Source organism: Lepidochelys kempii, chromosome 1, assembly GCF_965140265.1.
Source record: "Lepidochelys kempii isolate rLepKem1 chromosome 1, rLepKem1.hap2, whole genome shotgun sequence".
In the NCBI taxonomy this organism is placed as follows: domain Eukaryota; kingdom Metazoa; phylum Chordata; order Testudines; family Cheloniidae; genus Lepidochelys; species Lepidochelys kempii.
The window spans coordinates 247,776,799-247,796,826 of record NC_133256.1 but is presented as its reverse complement, the minus strand read 5'-3'; the positions used below and the strand labels follow the sequence as shown (position 1 = coordinate 247,796,826).

The window sequence follows — 20,028 nt, the reverse complement described above, 5'->3', positions numbered from 1 at the left end:
GATTGTAGGGTTGCCAGGTGTCCATTTTTCGACTGGAACACCTGGTCGAAAAGGGACCCTGGCAGCTCCAGTCAGCACCCCTGACCAGGCCATTAAAAGTCCGGTTGGCGGCACAGTGGAGCCAAGGTAGGCTCCCTGACTACCCTAGCTCTGCATGGCTCCTGGAAGCAGCAGCAAGTTCCTGCAGCCCGTAGGCACAGGGGCAGCCAGGCAATAGAGACTCCACACGCTGCCCTTATCCAGAGTGCCAGCTCCACACCTCCCATTGGCTAGGAACTGTGGTTGTGGCGCCTGTGGACTGGGGCAGTGCGGAGAGCTGCCTGGCTGCCCGTGCACCTTCGAGCCAGAGGGACGTACTGGTCACTTCTGGGAACCACCTAAGGTAAGCGCTGAGTAGAACCCTTTGCCTCATAGATGTTGAGGCAATTTGAAACTGAAGCACGGCCAAGGAGTATTCCTTCCTCCCCAAAAGTTCCAAGCACTTCCAGTCCCTATCATAGGCAGTGGACCTCATCTGGTATTGACAGCTGTAGGAATTAATAGCATCCATCACAATGGAGTTGGGTGAAGGGTAGAAGAAGAGGAATTCAGTCTCTCTCACTGGGACATAATATTTTTGTCTGCCTGCTCTCAGGCAGGTGCCACCAATGCTGAGGTTTGCCAAATAGTTGGTGCAGGGTCCAGAATTATTTCGTTAATGGGTAGGGCAATTTTTGAGGAGGAAGATGGAGTGTCAAGGAGATGATGGTGGTGGGTGTCCTTGACTTCTTCTAGTGGTATTTGCCACTCTCTGCCAGGTCCTGGAAGAGGTGAAAGTCATCCGCCAGAGATGGTGGGGGAGGCATGACTGCCTCATCCAGGGAAACATGACAGGGTCAACCTCTTCCTCAACACTGCCCTCCTGTTCCTCCACGATTTCTTCTGGAGGTTCTGAAACTCTGGATACGGAAACAGAAGTGGTGCACCTCAAGGGTTCTTGGGTGGGCCTAAAAGCTCGAGAGGCATGGTAGCTATATGCAGCCCAAGAGTCCCAGTATGGCCACTGGGGTGGTGGTGGCACCGAGCTCAGTGCCCATGGGTGGCTGTATCAAGATGGCGGTGGTGGGACCGTTCGAGAGTGTGCCTGAGTGCTCTGTTGATATTGGGCACACTTGGGAGGAGTACTGTGACACCACCTCCTCCAGTTCGCTATCTAAACCCTCACTAGAGGGAGGAGGGGGAGTATGGCAGGGTAGTGCTGGGCAGAGCCGGTACAGAGAAAAAGAGACTCCAGTACATCTGATACACAAAGGTCCCTTGAGTGTCAGAATACTGGCGGTACTGACTCAGTGCCATTAGAGGTACCAGAGAGAGGTGGGGGAGGGATGAGAATCTTGCCTATGCCAGTTGTTCTGGTGCTGGATAAGGAGTCAATGACTGTACTGTTGGAGAATCGCGTACCAGCAATGACTTCTTAGCAGACTGCTAATTCCTGTCCTTGTCCCTCAGCACCATTGACACTATGCCCGTGCCCATCAGGTTCGTACGCTTGTCAATGGTACCTGCCACTGTAGATTTCTGCAAGCCATGGATACCAGGTTGGGATTGTCACGGTGGTGTCGGTACCAAGGAAACCAAGCGTGCTGGAAACAGTCTGTGGCTATCTCAAGACTCATTATGGGGACTTCCCGTTCTCTTTTTCAACGATTTACGAGAGGGGTCAGTGGCTTGTTTCTTCAATCAACAGCATTTAGATGTTGAGGGCTGTGGGGAAGATGCAAGCCTGCCAGGTACCTTGTGGCAAGGGTCCAGAGAGCCGCCTCCATTAACATGATCTTCTATCTGACCTCTCTATCCTTACAAGACCTGGGCCTGAGTTGCTGGCAGAGATCACACTTTTGCTGAATGTAGCCTTCCCCAAGTGTATGCACTGGGAGTGCTTGTCTGCAACAGGGATCGCCTCTTTGCAAGAAAGGCATTTCTTGAAGCCCCATGAACGAGGCATACCCCATTGGGGCAGGGTCCCCAACAAGGAGAAAAAAGCAGGAAAAATTATGGGTTTTTTTCTTTATTTGTTTTTTTAAGAGGGAAAAGATAAAAAGGGAGAAAACTATCACTATAACTACACTAGGTACTAGGAGGCCAACTAACTACAGAAATGCAAAATCGAAAGCAATGGTCGTAATGGACTGTGAATAGCTCCGTCGCTAGCCAAGGGTGGTTGAGAAGGAACTGAGTGAGGTTAGCCCATGCATGCTGACTAGCCTCGTGGCAAGACATGAGGAGAGACAGCACATGTGCAGGCTTAACAGACACTGCTACCAACGTTCTCTGATCAGCAGTGCAGGATACAAGCACACCTACAGTGGAGCACCCATAGGGACACTACTTGAAGAAGAACTTTCTCTTCTGTATGCAGACCATGCTACAGTACAGTAAAACCTGCCTTAGTGACCACCTCTGAAGAGAGACCATCTGTCACAAGCAACTACTTGCAGAGGCCATGGAACGTTTCCCCCTATAATTTAACTATGAAGAAACTGTGAAGAGTGACCGACCACCTGTCATCTGCAGCCAGCGACCACATTTTCTTTCTCCCTTCAGACCTGGGTGCCTGGCCAGCAGCCGCTGCTCTCTGCCCTGCCTTCAGTACTGGGTGGATAGAGAGCAGTGTCGGCTAGCTTTTTTCTGGAAGTCTTTTAACAGTCTTATAAATGTCTAAATGGTTTGTGTTCGGAGTACCACAGAGATCAACTCTCCTGTTTTATACTGCAATGGGGCGACACTGGGGGTGGGGGACTTGCAAGGGCTATAGCCACTCCAAAATTTTCCTTTGCCGTCCCCGCCCCATAGCCACCCCTCCCTGAACAAAGGTCAAACTTTACGCAGAAGTAAGGGTGGCATAGTATGATATTACCACCCTTACTTTTCTATTGCTGCTGGCAGCTACAGGAGCTGATATGTACAACCTACTTGAACCACACACACACACAGTGGCTTGGGAGTGCCTGAGGATATGGCAAGGGATCCCAGACTCTCGTGCGTGTGGTGCAATCTTGCAGAGGAGGTGGAGCTCCTGGTCTGGCCTCCACTCACAACGCCTATTGCTCTTTGCACCGGCTTACTAGCAACTAGGGGACACACATTTAAACACCCTCCCTAGGAGGGAGCCACGCTGACTTGGACAGCTAAAGTGCAATAAGAGGTGGACCATTCAGGCAGCGGAGAGAAACTACGTGTATCTCTTTGGAGCAGTTGGCCACACCGAGTCTCTGTGAAGGTTGTCAGAGGGGTTCCCCGCCTCCTTCCAGGACATCTTTAGGCTGGGTTTGGCTCCATTCTTGGGGCTATGGCTAAAGGTACCTGCCATAACAGGTGCTGGGGGAGGAGGAGAAGTTATGGCCAGTCCAAGGGAGCGTAGAAGCTATGTGAGTCGGGGGGGGGGGAGGGGTCTGGATATGGGCAGGGTGCATGGGTTGGGGCTGTAGGCTCCGCGCCTTAAGGGACCTAGTTTCTGAGCTACATGATGGGCTGCGGATGTGGGTCTAGGGACAGGGATCTCAAACTCAAATCACCACAAGGGCCACATGAGGACTAGTACATTGGCCCGAGGGCTGCATCACTGACACCCTCCCAGAGTGCCCCCGGCCCCACCCCCACTCCACCCCTTCCATGAGGCCCAGCCCTGCCTCTTCCCACCCCTTCCCTGCCCCCATTCCAATCCCTTCCCCAAATCCCCACCCCATCTCTTCTCGACCTCCTCTCCTGAGCACATGGCTCCCGCTTCCCCCCCCCCCCCGGAAAGCACTAAGCGTTGCCAAACAGCCGTTTGATGGTGGGAAGCACCTGGAGGTAGGCAGAGGAGTGGGGACATGGTGTGCTGGGGGGGAGGGGAGCTTGGCGGCCTCAGGAAATAACTCGGGGGGGGGGGCGCGGGGTGCTTGGCAGGCCACAGCAAATAACTGCGGGCCACATGCAGCCTGCAGGCCACATGTTTGGACCCCTGGTCTAGGATATGCGGGGCTTTTTTGCAGAGCAGAGGGGAGCGGGATGAGTTGGCAGAGGTAGATGGAGTTCTTGTGAGTGCTGGGTGGGTATGAAGGGAACTGGGGTTCTCGTGGGGATGGGGGCACAGCCACTGCTCTCCGGCCACCCAGCTCTGAGAAGGTGAAGTAGTAAGGGTGGCATGGTATGGCACTGCCACATTTACTTGTGTGCTGCTGCTTGCAGCAGCACTGCCTTTAGAGTGAGCAGCCAGACATCAATAGCTGCTGGGCAGATAACACAGCCCACAATTTTCTGTCTAGCACACCTCAGCTCACTCTTAGGTAAGATGGATTGAGAGGCAGAAAGCTTCCTTGGAGTCCAGGATGGTAACAGCAGTAGAGCCAAGAAAAATAGAGAGGCTTAGCAATTCCTTCATTTGTAGGGAAAGGTGAGAGCTCCTTCTCGTTCATTTATTTATGAATAAGGGTGAGTGCAGAATTAATTTATTCTGGGGTGTAGTTAGGATAAAAAACTCAGGTTTTTTGTTTTATTTAGGAAGCAGTCCAGGATTCATTAATTGGAGTTGTATGTGATGGAGAGAAAAATATCAAAACTGATTTTATTTGTGGGTGGTTAATACTGATTAGCATGGGGAGGAAGCCGATTTACTGATGAAGAAGAAAAGACATGTCAATGCAAAGTAAAATGGCACTGTCTTTAAGGACACAGCTCTGCAAGTATATTTCATCCACAATATAGCAGAACCTCAGGAGTTACAAACACCAGAATTATAGACTGACCAATCAACCACACACATCGTTTGGAACCGGAAGTACGCAACGCGGCGGCAGCAGAGACAAAAAAAGAAAGCAAATACAATAGAGTACTGTGTTAAACAAAAAGAAAAGGAGTACTTGTGGCACCTTAGAGACTAACCAATTTATTTGAGCATGCTCACGAAAGCTTATGCTCAAATAAATTGGTTAGTCTCTAAGGTGCCACAAGTACTCCTTTTCTTTTTGCGAATACAGACTAACACAGCTGTTACTCTGAAACCTGTGTTAAACAAACTACTTTAAAAAAAAAAGTTAATAAAAGATTTCACCAGGTAAGGAAACTGCTTCTGTGTTTCTTTCATTTAAATTAAGATGGTTAAAAGTAGCATTTTTCTTCTGCATAGTAAACTTTCAAAGCTGTATTAAGTCAATGGTCAGATGTAAATTTTTGAAAGAACCACCATAACGTTCTGTTCAGAAAAAACCAGGAGTTCTTGTGGCACCTTAGAGACTAACAAATTTATTAGGGTATAAGCTTTCGTGAGCTAGAACCCACCTGCTTGTAACTCTGGAGTTCTACTGTAGTAGGCTTAGGCTTTATCTACACAAAGAAGTTGAACCATTAAATTTTTTTTAATTGATTAAATTAAACTGATACAAAAGGCAGTATGGCCACTTCTTTTGGTTTAAATCAAGCCCTCTTGTTTACCTGGAGTCAACAGCTGAAAAGAAATAAACCTGATTTATGCCAAAATAAGAGCATCCACAGTGTCTTTTGCATAAGTTTAACTTAATCAGTTTTAAAAACATTTTATTTTAAATGGTGCAACTTGTGCACGTACATAAGGACTTAGGTTTCAAGCCAAAGAAAGAGGAAAGAGTGAGATTGTGGACATGGGACAGAGACCAAGCCGTTGTCTACACATAAACTGTACCACTTGAACTACACTAGTATAGTTAAGTAGAATAAATCCCATCACCACTGAGTATGGACACAGTTATGTCAGTACAAAGGTGCTTATTCCAGTACAGGAAGTGGCACTTCTGTATCAGTACATCTGTGTCCATGCAGTGTTTATAACAGTATAGCTATGGAGGTTTTTAAAAAAAATAAACTAGAACCCCTCATTGACAGTTATTCCAGTACAACTTTCAAAAGTGGACGAGGCCTGAAGGAATTAGCTTAAAAGGAGTACATGAAGAGTACATGAAGGAATACTCTAACATTTGAGCTAACAGAGCACCTGCTAGTAGGCGGCTATCTTCTATGTGGACCAGCCACTAGAAGCATTTCATTGTCAAAAGAATATTTTTAGCAAAGCAAGAAAGTAAACTGGACAAGTGATTCATAAAATAGAATTTTCATCTCTTCACTGTTTGAAAAATATTGCAATATTTTTATCCTAGGATAGCTCAATTTGACCTAGAAATTCAAAATCGAACATAATCTCTGATAAGAACAAATGCATAGGTCCCAAATCTGTGGGCACACCCGCGCCCCAGGGATGCACGGAGGAATGTTTGGGGGGTGCAGCTGGGGCCCAGGCCAGTCCCCAAGGGGCACTGACTACCACCCCTGCACCAACCCCCAGCTATGGCCCCAGCCTCAGCCCCCTTGCCTCTGTCCGTTTCTCCCCCTCCCAGAGCCATAACCCTGCTCCTGGCCCCGGGGGACAGGTATGGACAGGGGCAAGGACGGGGGCAAGGTAAAACTTTTGGGGACCACCGGACTAATGCCTTTGAATGTTTTTGAAATTTTACAATTACATTTTTGTATTATTTAATATATATGCACATCCTAAGCAAGTCTATACGGTCCAACACAGACAGTCCAATCACTAACAACTTTGAAAGGTGATGTAGGTATTAATCATGGATTTCTAATCTTTATTATGTCAGTGAAGAGTCTAAAGTTCACAGTCAAACTGAGCTTGTGGGGATTACAAGTGCCTAGGCTCCTACCCACACATGTTTTTGAAACAGCAGCAGTGTAAAACTGACAAACCAATAAGGGCTTGCCTATATGAATGGTTAGTTTGCAGCAAGCTAGGGTTTAAATCTACCCCACACTAGCCTCCCCACAAACTAAGTGTCCGTTTGGACCCTGCTGCCACACACTAAACGTTCTGTAATGCTCTCTGATCTATTCCCGTTTCAAGCAGAATAGATTAAAGTGCATAGGAAAACTTCTAGTGCACTGCAGCAGGGTCCACACAGACACTTAGTTAGGGTGACCAGGTGTCCCGTTTTTGACCGCAACACCTGGTCGAAAAGGGATCCTGACGGCTCAGGTCAGCACTGCTGACCGGCTTTTGACCGTCTGGTTGGCGGTGCTGCACGGTGGGTGTGGTAGGCTCCCTGCTCCCCTCCATGCTGCGTGGCTCCCAGGAAGCAGCTAGCATATCCCCAATCTAGCTCCTACAGGTAGGGGTAGCCAGGGGGATCTGCGTGCTGCCCCTGCCCTAAGCGCTGCCCCCACAGCTCCCATTGACCAGGAACCACAGCCAATGGGAGCTACAGGGGTAGCGCCTGTGGACAGGGCAGCGGGCAGAGCCGCCTGGCCGCGCCTCCACCTAGGAGCTGTAGAACGGACATGCCGCTGCTTCCGGGAGCTGCTTGAGGTAAACACTGCCCAGAGCCTGCACCCTTAACTCTCTCTCAGGCCCGAGCCCCCTGCCCCAGCCCTGATCCCCCTCCTGCCCTCCGAACCCCTCAGTCCCATCCCAGAGCACTTCCTGCACCCCAAACCCCTCATCCCCAGCCCCACCCCAGAGTGCACCCCCAGCCAGAACCCTCACACACACCCCTGCGCCCAAGCCCAGAGCCCCCTCCTGCATCTCAAATCCCTCATCCCTGGCCTCACATCAGAGCCCTCCCACACCCCAACCCCCTACCCCAGCCCGAAGTCCCCTCCCACACCCTGAACCCCTCATTTCTGGCCCCATCCCAGAGCCCTCACCCCCTCCCACACCCCATTAAAAATGAGAGAGTAAGTGAGGGTGGGGAGAGCGAGCGACAGAGGGAGGGGGAAGGAGTGAGAGTAGGGTGGGGCCTCGGAAAATGGGCGTGGCATGGGCGGGGGCTCAGATGAGGGGCATGGCATGGGTGGGGCCAGAGTGTTCAGTTTTGTGCAAGTAGAAAGTTGGCAACCCTACACTTCATGTATGCACAGGCTAGTGCCAAGCAGATTTACACCCTAGCTTGCTGCAAACTAAGCGTTCATGTAGACAACTCCTAAAGTTTCACTGCTATTCAAAGGGAGGACTGGTCAAAATTTGACCAATATTTTCATCAAGAACCTGAATTTATTTTAAAAACTTTTGAATTTTTTCCCTCCATTATTTTTTAAACCTTGTAAAATTGCCCCTTCCCCTTTTCCAGTGGGGAAAAGAGGAATGGTGGGGAGAGTGAGAAAAAGGAAAACAAAGTTTGCATCTCAATTTTTTGCCAACAAAAATGAAAAATTTTGAATGAGATTAAAACTATTTTCTTTTTAAACATTTGAGAAAAAAATGGCAAACATTTCAGAGCCCTATGGGCAGCTGTGAAATTGCCTAGATTAATGTAAGTTTCACTGTGCTAGTGCTTGACAAAGATATGAGCAACAAAGGTACTGGAGCTATTACCCTAGCTCTAGCTGATTTCCCTCTGGCACATTTTTCAATGTATGTCTTTTCGCTGTTCTTTCTAGATGTCCTTCCCAATTTTCACCTGCCATAGGATTCACTCCTATACTATTCCTCATTCTAGCCACTAAACATGATCAGCTATTAAACAGGCAACAGTTATATAACAGTGTCATCACTGACAGAGTTAACATTCCAGTAAGATAAGTTGTCCTACACACATCTTGTTCTGGGCTGTCTGCAGACTCAGAAATATAACATTGCATTGATTACACAGTTCATGTTAGGAAGGTATTCTTTGCAACCGTGAGTGCTAAAACTCATTTTGAAAGCAGAAGCTTGGATTCCACAGAATCTGATATGTCATGGAGGCCATATATCCAAGAGGATGAATCCAACCCATGGTTTGACATTCGTGCCTTAGAGCGAGAGTTTGTCTACACAGCAATTTACAAAGCAGCAAGCTAGGGTGTGACTCTGTAGCACACCATCTTACCATGAAGTAGTGTCCCATATGGACATTGCTACAAGCGCAGTGAAAGTCCCAGAGTTCAGTTTGGCATACTACTTTGAAGAGTAGTATGACACCAAACCATGCCCCAAGAACTTTTACTGCACTGTATAGCAGTGTCCACACAGGACATCACTGCACAGCAAGCTGGTGTGTTACAGAATCATACCTTGGCTTGCCACACAGTAACATGCTGTGTGGACAAGCCCTAAGACATGGCACATGATCTAACTCTCCACTCCTATGAAACGGCCACCGCTTCCCACAGCGCCCATTGGCTGGGAACTGCGAAATGCAGCCACTGGGAGCTGCAAGCGGCCGTACCTGTGGACACTCAGGTAAACAAACCATCTCGCCGCCCGCCAGGGACCTGAACAAGCCACAGATCAAGTTTGGGAACCCCTGTTCTAGAATGATCCAGACCAAATCAAATCTGTCTTTAAAAAAAAAGGAACATGAAAAATTTCAATTCTCAATGTTTTCTTTCCCTCCCCCCAATTTCATGCATAGTGTTTTTAAAACAAAACATTAATGTAAATAGAAACAACATAATTAAATGTAGGAATAAGTTTAGCAGGCTAGCTGCCATCTGTCAACTGAATTTCAAATGAAAATAGATTTAATACTACAACATATTTAAAATTTAGAATATTTTGACTCTCTGCATTTGACTTTTTACAATAAATGTAGAATGATCTTCTACAGAAGCTTTTTGCTTTTGTGGCAAACCTAAGCACTTATGCCCTGCAGAGCAAGAACGAACTCAACATTTTCAGCAAGAAAATCTACTTTACTTAATGTCAAAGTAATGGAGAGAAAGTATTAATTCAATTCAAAGCAGAACTGACCTGGAAAGACAGAACTATCCACTTAAACCCATGTTACTGGCATGAAGCAGACACACATCCAAAGACACTTGAAACTTCTAAAATATAAGTTAGTTCTGTGTATTAATTTGCCAATGACACAATATGGAAAAAAGACTGGTAGATATGAGAAATGGTTCAACAATTTTAAATTCCCTAAATACTTCACCAAAACAACTTAATAGTTCTTCCGTATCACTAAACAGGTCAGTGGCAATTTGCTATTGTCTCATAGCTGACTGGAATTCTGTTATTAAATGAATAAATTTTTTTTTAGACTGTGGAATATTACTTTTCAAGCCTGTGAACTGAATATATGGAAATCTTTACAAGTTAGTCAAAATGGTTTAGACATGGTTCTGAAAAGAAAGAACAATATACTAGAAAGTACAAGTATTTGTACAACAGGCAAAGTGTTTGCTTAATAAGCATGTGCAAAGTAGGGTTGCCAACCTCCCGGTTTTGCCAGTCTGATTCCAGGAGACTCCTATCTCCCAGAGGCTACTGAAGCCAAATCATGAGATTTTACGTCACTAAAAGTCCAGTAGTGCTCCCTGCCTGCCCTGACCCTACACCGCTCCCAGAAGTGGCCAGCATATCCCTGCAGCCCTCCCCTCCCAGGGGGAGGGAGTTCTCCTTATGCTGCCCCCCCGCCCCTCCCCGAATGCCGGCTCCACAGCTCCCATTGGCTGGGAACTGCAGCCAATGGGAGCTGTGGGGGCGGTGCCTGCAGGCAGGGGCAGTGCATGGAGCCCCGACCCGACCCCCCTCCCCCACGAGGGGCCGCAGAGACGTGCCAGATGCTTCCAGGAGCAGCACGGGGCCAGGCCTTAGCCCCACTGCACCGCCAACTAGAAGCCACCCAAGGTAAGCATCATGCAGCCAGTGACCACACCCCCCACTCCATCCTGTAGCCCAGCACCCCGCCTCCTCCTGCACCCAACCCCCTGCCCCAGCCCTGAGCAGCCAGCCCATCCCAGCAGCCCGCCACTTCCCGCAGCTCCAATTGGCTGGGAACGGTGAACAGCGGCCACTGGCAGCTGCAGGGGGCCCATGTTTGCGGATGGTAAACGTAAACAAAATGTCTCACGGCCCACCAGTGGATTACCCTGATAGGCCACATGTGGCCCACAGGTGCCCATCACTGCTCTATTCTAAGAATTAAGGACCATCCAACAAGGGATCCCATTACATACACAATTAAGGACATAAAAATATTGGATTCATTAAAAGAACAACACGACCTACATCCACGAAAATAAGAGCACCTTTATAAACCATGACTTCAGCTCTTCAGTCAAATTAATTGTATGTCAAAGAAACCAAACAGGAAGGTAATGTACTGGAACATTTTCTAAGTAACTTATCTAGAGGGTGATGCAATACAAGTTCTCTACTAACAAGTTAAATTTCATACTTAGCACTTTACAGGAACTGCCTTCACAAACTCACTTAACTATAAATATATATATATATATATATATATATATATATATATATATATATATAAATCACTATAAGAAGTGATTACCAAGTTAAATTATGCTTCTTTATTTTTTCAAATGGGTACGCTAAACAGGCAAGGCTAACAGTATGATTGATACAGAGCAATTAAATACCATCTAGATTACAACTAAACTGCTTCAACCAATAATTCTAAAACAAACTCTTAAGCAGCATAGTATAGGTGACTATGTAAAAACCCATGCTGTTGTACAAATCCAATTCAGAAAGTGTCAAAAACCAGAAAATGGCTTAGAACTTAATTGGATAGTAACAGACTGTGAATTCCTGTAACAGTTGAACCTGGTAATATTCTAAACAAAGAACTCTCAACAATGCTTGTAGATGTTTCCATCACTTCACACTGATTTGAACATTCTAGGCTTCAGAGTGACAATCCTGGAAGCTTTTTATTTACATAATTCATTTGTACTGTATTACATACTACCAACGTTCTAACAAACATATTATACAGTATGCTCAATATGTCCTGGACTGATTCTAGCCTGGAAAACTGAGTTCTGTCTACCTAGATTCTCTGACAGATTTTAATTGGATATAGTATTCTTCACTTCCTGTCCTAAACTTTGCACTGTTATACATTGTTAAACAGCAGCTATATTTCATCCCAGAACACTCAGTAATGGATAAAGTGATTCCTATGTATACAAGATACTTTGATTCTTCTCACATGAAAGGCACTATTAAAAACTCAAGGTCCCTAATTAATCACCACCTACTTTAGCATAATGAAATCACCTTATTGTCCTCCCACTGTAATTTTAAGAATATTATAAAAACATTCACTGAAACAAAATGTTGACATTATTGTCCAATCTAAGGATTCAAAAATTATGAGTAAGGCTTCAGTCATGAGTAGCTTTAAAAAAATCATAATTTAAAAAAAATAAACTTCAGAGTCTTTATTTACCTTCTGAGTTGAGCCTTTAGTGTTCACATTTTCAGGACCCCCCCACCCCCAAAATGATGGCTAGAAGTTTAATTTTTTTTAAAAAAGGGAAAGTCAGATTCTCATTGTCACATGACTCAAGGAGCAGGGGCTTTTAAAAAAAATCAAATATCAGAATTGGGAACATACTATTCATGTTAAGGGCAACATAATGCATTGCTTCCAAACACAGCACAAACTGGTGTTTGACCAATTTGTATGTCAAGACAACTGCACTCAAAACAGATATCCACACAATTCCAAGAATTAGACTTTTCTATAGCACTCAACACTGTTGTATAGGAGCGCTTCACACAGATTAATGAATTTATTCTGACAAGAGAAGCCATGTCACAGAAGGGGAACTGAGGCAAAGAGAACAACTTGTTCTCAGTTAGGAAATTTGTGGCAGGGCTGGAATCAGATACCAAATGTTCCGAGTACTAGTCTGAAGTGAGCTATTAAAATGGGGAGGCTTGTTTTTAAAAAATTGTAAAGCCAACAGAAAAACAGTTTTTATTCGGGGGTGGGAGTGAGACAGACATAGCCTTTTTGAACTACAACAGAGTCGGGAATTTCTATCTTGCTTCTGTGGAAATAGTGCTAAATTAGAGAAAATAAGTTTAAGAAACCTTCCCTCACCTTACTTTTTCCAGTCTAACATCAGTTTCTACAGAAACAAAGTCAATCAGAACCTAAAAGCAAAAACTCACTTGTTAACTACAGCAACAAATGTGGGAAATGTGAGTTATGAAAACTTAGCTGAGAGCCATAGATTTCTAAATTTGGAGTGATTCAATTTACATTTTTTAATTAAAATTTAAGGTAACATTCCCATTTCAACAGGAGTAATTTCTGGAAGGGAAAATTACCGGTAGTTAATTTATCCTGCCCTCGTAATCACACCAGATACCCACACAGTTTGAACCTTTCCTGGCCAATTAAACGTCTCCTTTCATAACTTTATTTGTAACTTTCTCTTTGTCAGCATCCATAAATTGTCAGAATGGACACAGATGAGTGTCCAACCTCTTTTTGAAAGCATCCATGACAGGCTAGAGAAGGAATGGCATTCCAAAAGGCACTTCCCACCACCACCACCTTGCATTCTGAGGGTGGGGCCTTCACACCAGACAGTGATTTCAAAAGACAAAGTCACCATAACGTTCTCTCTGCTTAACCAAGAATGAAGAAATCTCATCCTCAATCTGCCAAATATTGTAATTAGCATTAACATCATATATCCTAACAGCCATGGGAACACACAAAACTGGTTTTGAGGTCGATATTGTATTAAATGAATGGTTCTGATAACATCTTAATGTCTGGTTTCAGAGCAACAGCCATGTTAGTCTGTATTCGCAAAAAGAAAAGGAGTACTTGTGGCACCTCAGAGACTAACCAATTTATTTGAGCATAAGCTTTTGTGATGCATCCGATGAAGTGAGCTGTAGCTCACGAAAGCTTATGCTCAAATAAATTAGTAGGTCTCTAAGGTGCCACAAGTACTCCTTTTCTTTTTATCTTAATATCTGGAAGCAGATATTTACCATCCTCGGACTCTATAGACTATAGTTACTCTAATGAATAATTTTTTTAGAAGTTAGAATAAGTGCAATCTCTTGATTTAGGCTTAGACCTGAGATTTGATATAAGGAAGTCTTCTAAAAGGCAGAAGAGACCTTGAGGCCTCTGCACTTTTACTAACCAGTCCTCAAAGTACAAAATACATGAACATTCTACCTTTTCAAATGAACTGTCACCACAGACACACATTTGGAAAAGACTGTAGGCATAACTGAAAACTAAATGGCAGAATTCTGTACTGGTAATAATTCTCACCAGAATGGATATGAAGTTACTTCTTTTCAACAGGTTAGATTAAATATGGAATTAAATTTCTGAGGGTGAGAACTGCAAATCAATGCTGTGAATTCAGAGATGACCAAAACTGAAGTTTAATCATTTAAAGTTTCATGTTATACCAAAAGTAATGTTCATTATGCATACAAATGGTGCTGTAGTTTTCCTCTTCATGACCCTCTATAACTCACTCACTTTGAAATAGGGTCACCAAGAATGGGTCTTCATTTGTGAAACTGTGAGCATTTTAAACAGATAAGGATATAAACTTCTAAATCTAAAAAAGACCCAGGAAGAAACACATTCAGCTGTAAAAGGCACCAAGCTTGTAGAAATAGGCATCTCCTTTTGGATGATCAACTAGACACTATTCAATACGCTTAACATTGAAAAACACAAAAGGATTTTCAAACAATTTCAAAAATCAGTTATATTCTGACTGTTTAGCAACAAAGAAGCCTTTCCCTCATAGTACAACCTCTATTATGCAGTTTCAGAAATGGCAAATTTATTTCCTTAAACTGCTAGACTACAGTAATTTAACACTTAAATGCCAATGATTTATTTGCAGTGTTAATGACCACCTTGATCGATCAGTCCATCAGCCCTTACAGAGAGAGGGCCCAATCACAACACATCATTCATGCTGTTCTAGCCGGTCCTTTAGCTACTTACTGGCTGGGCTGTCAGTAGCATTGGACCCCTGACCAGCATAGCGCACCGTAGTCCAGAACCCCCGAGTGATCTGCCAGCCTCAGCCTCCCAAGTAGCTGGGATTACAGGCACACACCACCGAGCCTGGTATTAATGACCAAGGAAATATAATGGTTCAACACCCTTGTATGCATGCCCTTCCATATTAGAAAGGTAACCTACAATTTATCCCCTAAACTGTGTGAATATTTGTGTCTATGACTTTATATACAGCAAATGACCTGAGTTTTAATTTTGGTAAAACATGTATTATACTACCATATGCCCAAATCAACTGGGACGCTAGAAGAATGGCATACCATTTTCTGCTATTTTCTATATGCTATCAATGTTCCAATTAGCACCAGCAAGAGGCAGCTACTTCACGATGCTGAATAACAAATTCTTCATGGCAGTGGTCTTGTGTGGAACCTTTTTTTTAAAAAAAAACAACTTACCATAATATTTCATTAGCTAACAGCCTTATGAGATGTGATCGGTCCAGAGGGGAGAGAGGTTGCCTTTCATGGTATCAGGCAAACACTGTACATCCCGATTTAAGAAGAAATTTTAAAAGAGCAGAAGATTCCTTCCCCTCAACCCTCTCCGACCCATTAAAAATTATAAATATCAAAGGGCCTGTGTATCAGGATGCATTGTTTAGCTTAATACAAATTTCTCAAACCAGGTAGGCAAAGGAAAGGTCCAATCTCACTGTGCTCTGAAAAATGCAGAGCAAATAAAATATTATTTAACAGATAGTAGGGCAGGAAGATAATTGGTGATGACATCAAAAAGCTGCAATTCCAAACCTAAACAGATTCTGTATGTGCAGGAGAATAAAGAGGTAATCACTCTCAATTTGAAATCTAATCAACTAAAATAAGTAGTTTCAAACCCTACACCTTTTCTCAGTCCCCTTGCTAATTTTTGTGGTTTTAGAACTACACTTTCCAATTTTCTCAGGTTTTTTCTGTCTTTTGCTCTTGTGTGAAAGGATCATGTAAGTGAAGTCTGATTGAATTCTATGATACATGGTCAACAACAAAAAAAGGATTGAAATCATTAATATTCCTCACCAGTAAAAAAAATTTACTAACATAAATGTTTTTTATTTTCAAACAAAACCTAAATGTGGGGCCTAAATCTACACCCAGCAGCTGCTGTCAGAACTGCTGTCAGATTGTCAATGCAAACTCCCTGCTCACAACAGGACCACATGCTGGGGATATGAGAACACAAGTACACCTGCAACGGGCAAACAAACCCGATAAAAAGTTTCAGAGCTGACTATGCAACAGAATAATTAATTGATTTTTTAAATTTACTGGACACAGAACTTTTGAGCTTGTCACTGCCTCCAGTGTCCCTTGAATCTAGAAAATTGAACTGAGCACTAAAAGAATGTGCTCGTTCTTACCATCCACATCCAGCAGAGGGACACTCGCCTGTCTAGCCTGCTTTACATCGTGAGTCTGTTTTTGTTAAATGGGGGTATTTAAATGTCCTGCTGTCAATCAAAACGCACTTCCTACAATCACAACCGGCTCCTCAGTAAATATCTCAGCGCTTGGTCTCTACAAATACCAGACGCCAAACGTGAACCAGGCAGCTGGGGTCAGAACCGAACAGCCAGTTGGGTCGCCGAGCCCCCAACTTGTTTCTTTGTTTAAATGTCCGTGAATACCCCCCCACACACACACCAGGCTGCCGCTGCTTCGGGCCTCTCTCACGCACACGCACAGTTTCCAAACCACACACGAGCCGGCCGCGGCCGGGAAAGCCGCTTGGGACCGGACAAGAAACGTCAAACCCAGAAAAGGCAGGAACGGACCCCAAACACAGAGTGAGCCACGAACCCCAGGCACGGCCGCAGCCGGGAGCTACCGGCCCGGGGCAGGCAGCTAGGGAAGAGGAGGTTATCCCTCACCCCATCTCCCCCACCGAGCGGCCGGCATCCCCCACCCATGCAGGACGGAGGCAGCCGGGGGCGCGGGGGGGAATCCCCCCCCCCACACACAAACAGTTAGCACCCACTTTCCCCTCCCCCCGGCGCGCTCAACTTCTGGGCAGCTCCTGCCCCCCCGCTCTCCCGCGGCCCGAGAGCCCCTCATCTGTTGCTCCCTTTACTTTTATGGGTGACACCCCGTCAGTGCCGGGCCGGGCACCCCGCACGCGGCTCCCCGCCGAGGCGCCGGGCGGGGAGCGGGGTTCTGCAGCTCGGTGGCATGGGGCAAGAAGGGGGAGCTCGCTCGCTCGCAGCTGCCCACCGGGCGCAGAGGCGCGAGGGGTCCCCGCCGGGGTCCGCGGCCCCCCATTGTTTCCCGCGAGTGGCGGTTGTTATTACCGGGGTAGCTGCCACCCCCGGGCTGTTCCCCTCAGTCCCCCCCCCGCCACCACGGCCCGGGCTCTCCTCGCCCCGCGGGCTCCCCGGCCCCTACCTGCCGTGGAACCAGTCCTTGCAGATGTCGCACTCGATCATGAAGCGGCTCACATCGTAGGGCTCCCGGCACACACAGTACACGGGGGTCGCGGTCGCCGCCGCCGCTCCGGCCATCTTTAAAGAACTCACTGCCTGAGCCACCCTCCCCCTCCAACAGCCGCCGCCAGCGGCACCAATAACAACAGCGCGCGCGCGCCAGCCCCACGGAGCGCGCGCGCCAGAGGCGACACGAGAGAGGGCGCGCGTGCGCCCCACACAGTCATATGGCCAGTGAACGCTCCACCGCTGAGCATGCGCGCCTGGGAACTTGGCCTCCTGAGAGCAGCAGCCGGTCGAAGACGTACGAGCGGATGCGACTCTTGCGCGTGCCCGCCAGCCGTCTACGCTATATTGGACGCGCGACAGAAAAGCACGTGCCACAACTCCCTCTGGAGGCGGAGCAGGCAGGCAGCTAGGGCACGCGCTCGCTCCTCCCCCGCGTGACAGTTCCGGGCCGGGGCGGGGGGAGGTGGGTAGAGAGGGGAGTGAAGGGTTCCGCGAGGACACAGAGAGAAAGAGCTCGAGCGCTGGGAGGGGGAAGAGCCGTCTCCCTTATGTAACCGACCTGGGCAGACGGGACGGAGGGGGCCTCCGCCTCCTCTCTACGGAAAGTGCCGACAGCTGCCGGACTTGCCCGAACTTCTCGACTTTGTTGTTCACGCTTCTGAATGACACGGGGGGGGGCGGGATCCCCTGTCGCGGGGGCGGGGCGGCGCCCGCGGCACCTGGGCATGGGGAGCCCGGGGGCGGGCGGTCCCGTGGGGCCTGGCGGCAGGGGACAGTGGCTGGGATGTCCATGGGGCCTGCCTGGTGCAAGACGGGACACATGGTTGCTGGCGCCCGGTGGCACAAGCCATTTGCTGGGAGTCCGGTGGTGCTACGGGGACACGGGGGTTGGCGTGAGGCGGCACCGGGCATCTGCTCAGCGGCCCACAGGGCACCGCGCTCTGGGACTGGAGTTCAGCCCCTGGTCTGCAGACCCCTGGGGGACTGCGGATTATGGCTAAGATTTCCAAAGGGGTCCCCACCTCTTTTTGAAATTTTTTAGGGGCCTGCAAATGAAAAAAGGTTGACAACCACTGCGACATGCAGGAGGAGTAAAAAACGATTTAAAAACAATAAATGAAACCCATTTTTTTTTAATTTAAACTGGATTTTTATTTTGTTATTTTACATTTTTTTTTCCATTTAAAAATAAACCTAATTAGAATGAAATCTGATTTTAATACAAAATATGTTAGGCCTACACTTATTATAATCTTTTAAAACAGTAAATAAAAAAATGCTGAATCCATGAGTCTGTATAAAACACTTTTCCGTTAAAGCCTTCTTTTCTGTATAAAGAAAGAATCAGGAGGAAAACATCTAATGTTTGAGATCAAGCTTTATAAGTATGGCACAATTGGTCACGTACTGTATTAAGGGCTTGATCCTGTCACTGTGCTACTGGGTGAAAGAAAAAGGCATTGGGACCTGACCTCTGACTACAGGAGACACCTTTATGATCTCATCAAGATCATCCATTGAGCTCACCTGGTTGCTCTCCTGCTCCTGTTTTATAGCTTTTCCCAATGTGACACCTGATTGGCTCAATACTCACATTATGAATATTATGACTTCACCCACTTTCTCTCCAGCTCATGAAAAAACACTGATCTGCCCAGTAACTACCAGCCCTTGCTTCTGGGTGGGTCTGGCCACTGCAAGCAAATGACGTTGCTCTGTTTCCATGCATGTGTACACAGAGAGACCAACAGAAATCCATTAATTTCTCAACTGCCTCCCTCTCAGTCTCCAAACAAATAAAATACTGTAGTGCAAAAGGTATGTGGGTTACACTAGCAAAAGTCTTGGATTGTTTCTTCTTTTGTTTTTCCCGGGGGGGGGGGGGGGAGTGTAACAATGGAGAAGGAGTAGAGTATGCAACTAGAAAGGAGCAACACTGGTGTCAAAGCAGGATCCTGTGGGAAGGGACAACATTCTTCAGAGTTCAGAGTAGCAGCCGTGTTAGTCTGTATCCACAAAAAGAAAAGGAGGACTTGTGGCACCTTAGAGACTGACAAATTTATTTGAGCCTAAGCTTTCGTGAGCTACAGCTCACTTCTCAAATAAATTTGTTAGTCTCTAAGGTGCCACAAGTACTCCTTTTCAGTCTTCAAAGTGCAGCCTCTAGTATTGATTTCAGTACCTGGGAACTGGTGGGGGAAAAAACTGCCATGGCTGTGAGTAATAAAAAAAAATAAACCTATTTGGGAATGCTTTCAAGAAATCCTGTACCTGTGGGTAAAAAGAGAACACATGCCAAATGTAAACAGTGCAACAAAGAGATGCAAGCCCTGGTTGTCAGAATGAAAGAATAACTTTATGAAAAATGCTCCTCAGAAGGCAATGACTTTGAAGAAAATGATATGGACATATCTGAACAATCTGGATCAACTGGTTAGTAAACTTATTTTTCACCATTCTTATGGATTGCCTACCATGTCTTACTGAGATAGTAAATGATTAAATGATTGTTATACATTTGTGTTTTGGGTGAATTATGTATGAATTTCAAAATGTTTGTGTTAAAAAATATAATTGGTATGTTTGTAGGATGAGAATTTATCAATTACATTTTTACTGTAACTGCTGGCCTTGTGAAATGATTTTTATTGCTCAATATAATTAACCATCCTAGGCGAAGATTTCTGGTATAAAAGTAAAGCTTTATTAGGCATTTTTGAATTTTAACATTTAAAAAAATGTCAACCTGTTTGGTATGTTGGAGATAAGAACTTAAATAGATTCAGA

At 45.9% G+C, this 20,028-nt stretch overlaps 1 protein-coding gene across 2 annotated transcripts in view; it reads right to left on the bottom strand.

Annotated features, from left to right (window-relative positions):
- Nucleotides 1–17,396, bottom strand: part of KDM7A (lysine demethylase 7A) — a 95,648-nt gene extending 78,252 nt beyond the window's left edge. For both annotated transcript variants that reach the window (XM_073322670.1, XM_073322678.1), the window contains exon 1: nt 17,195–17,396. In XM_073322670.1, the coding sequence (XP_073178771.1) occupies nt 17,195–17,310 (116 nt within the window). In that variant the 5' untranslated portion in view covers nt 17,311–17,396. The remainder of the gene's footprint in view (nt 1–17,194) is intronic.
- Nucleotides 17,397–20,028: the final 2,632 nt, after the last annotated feature.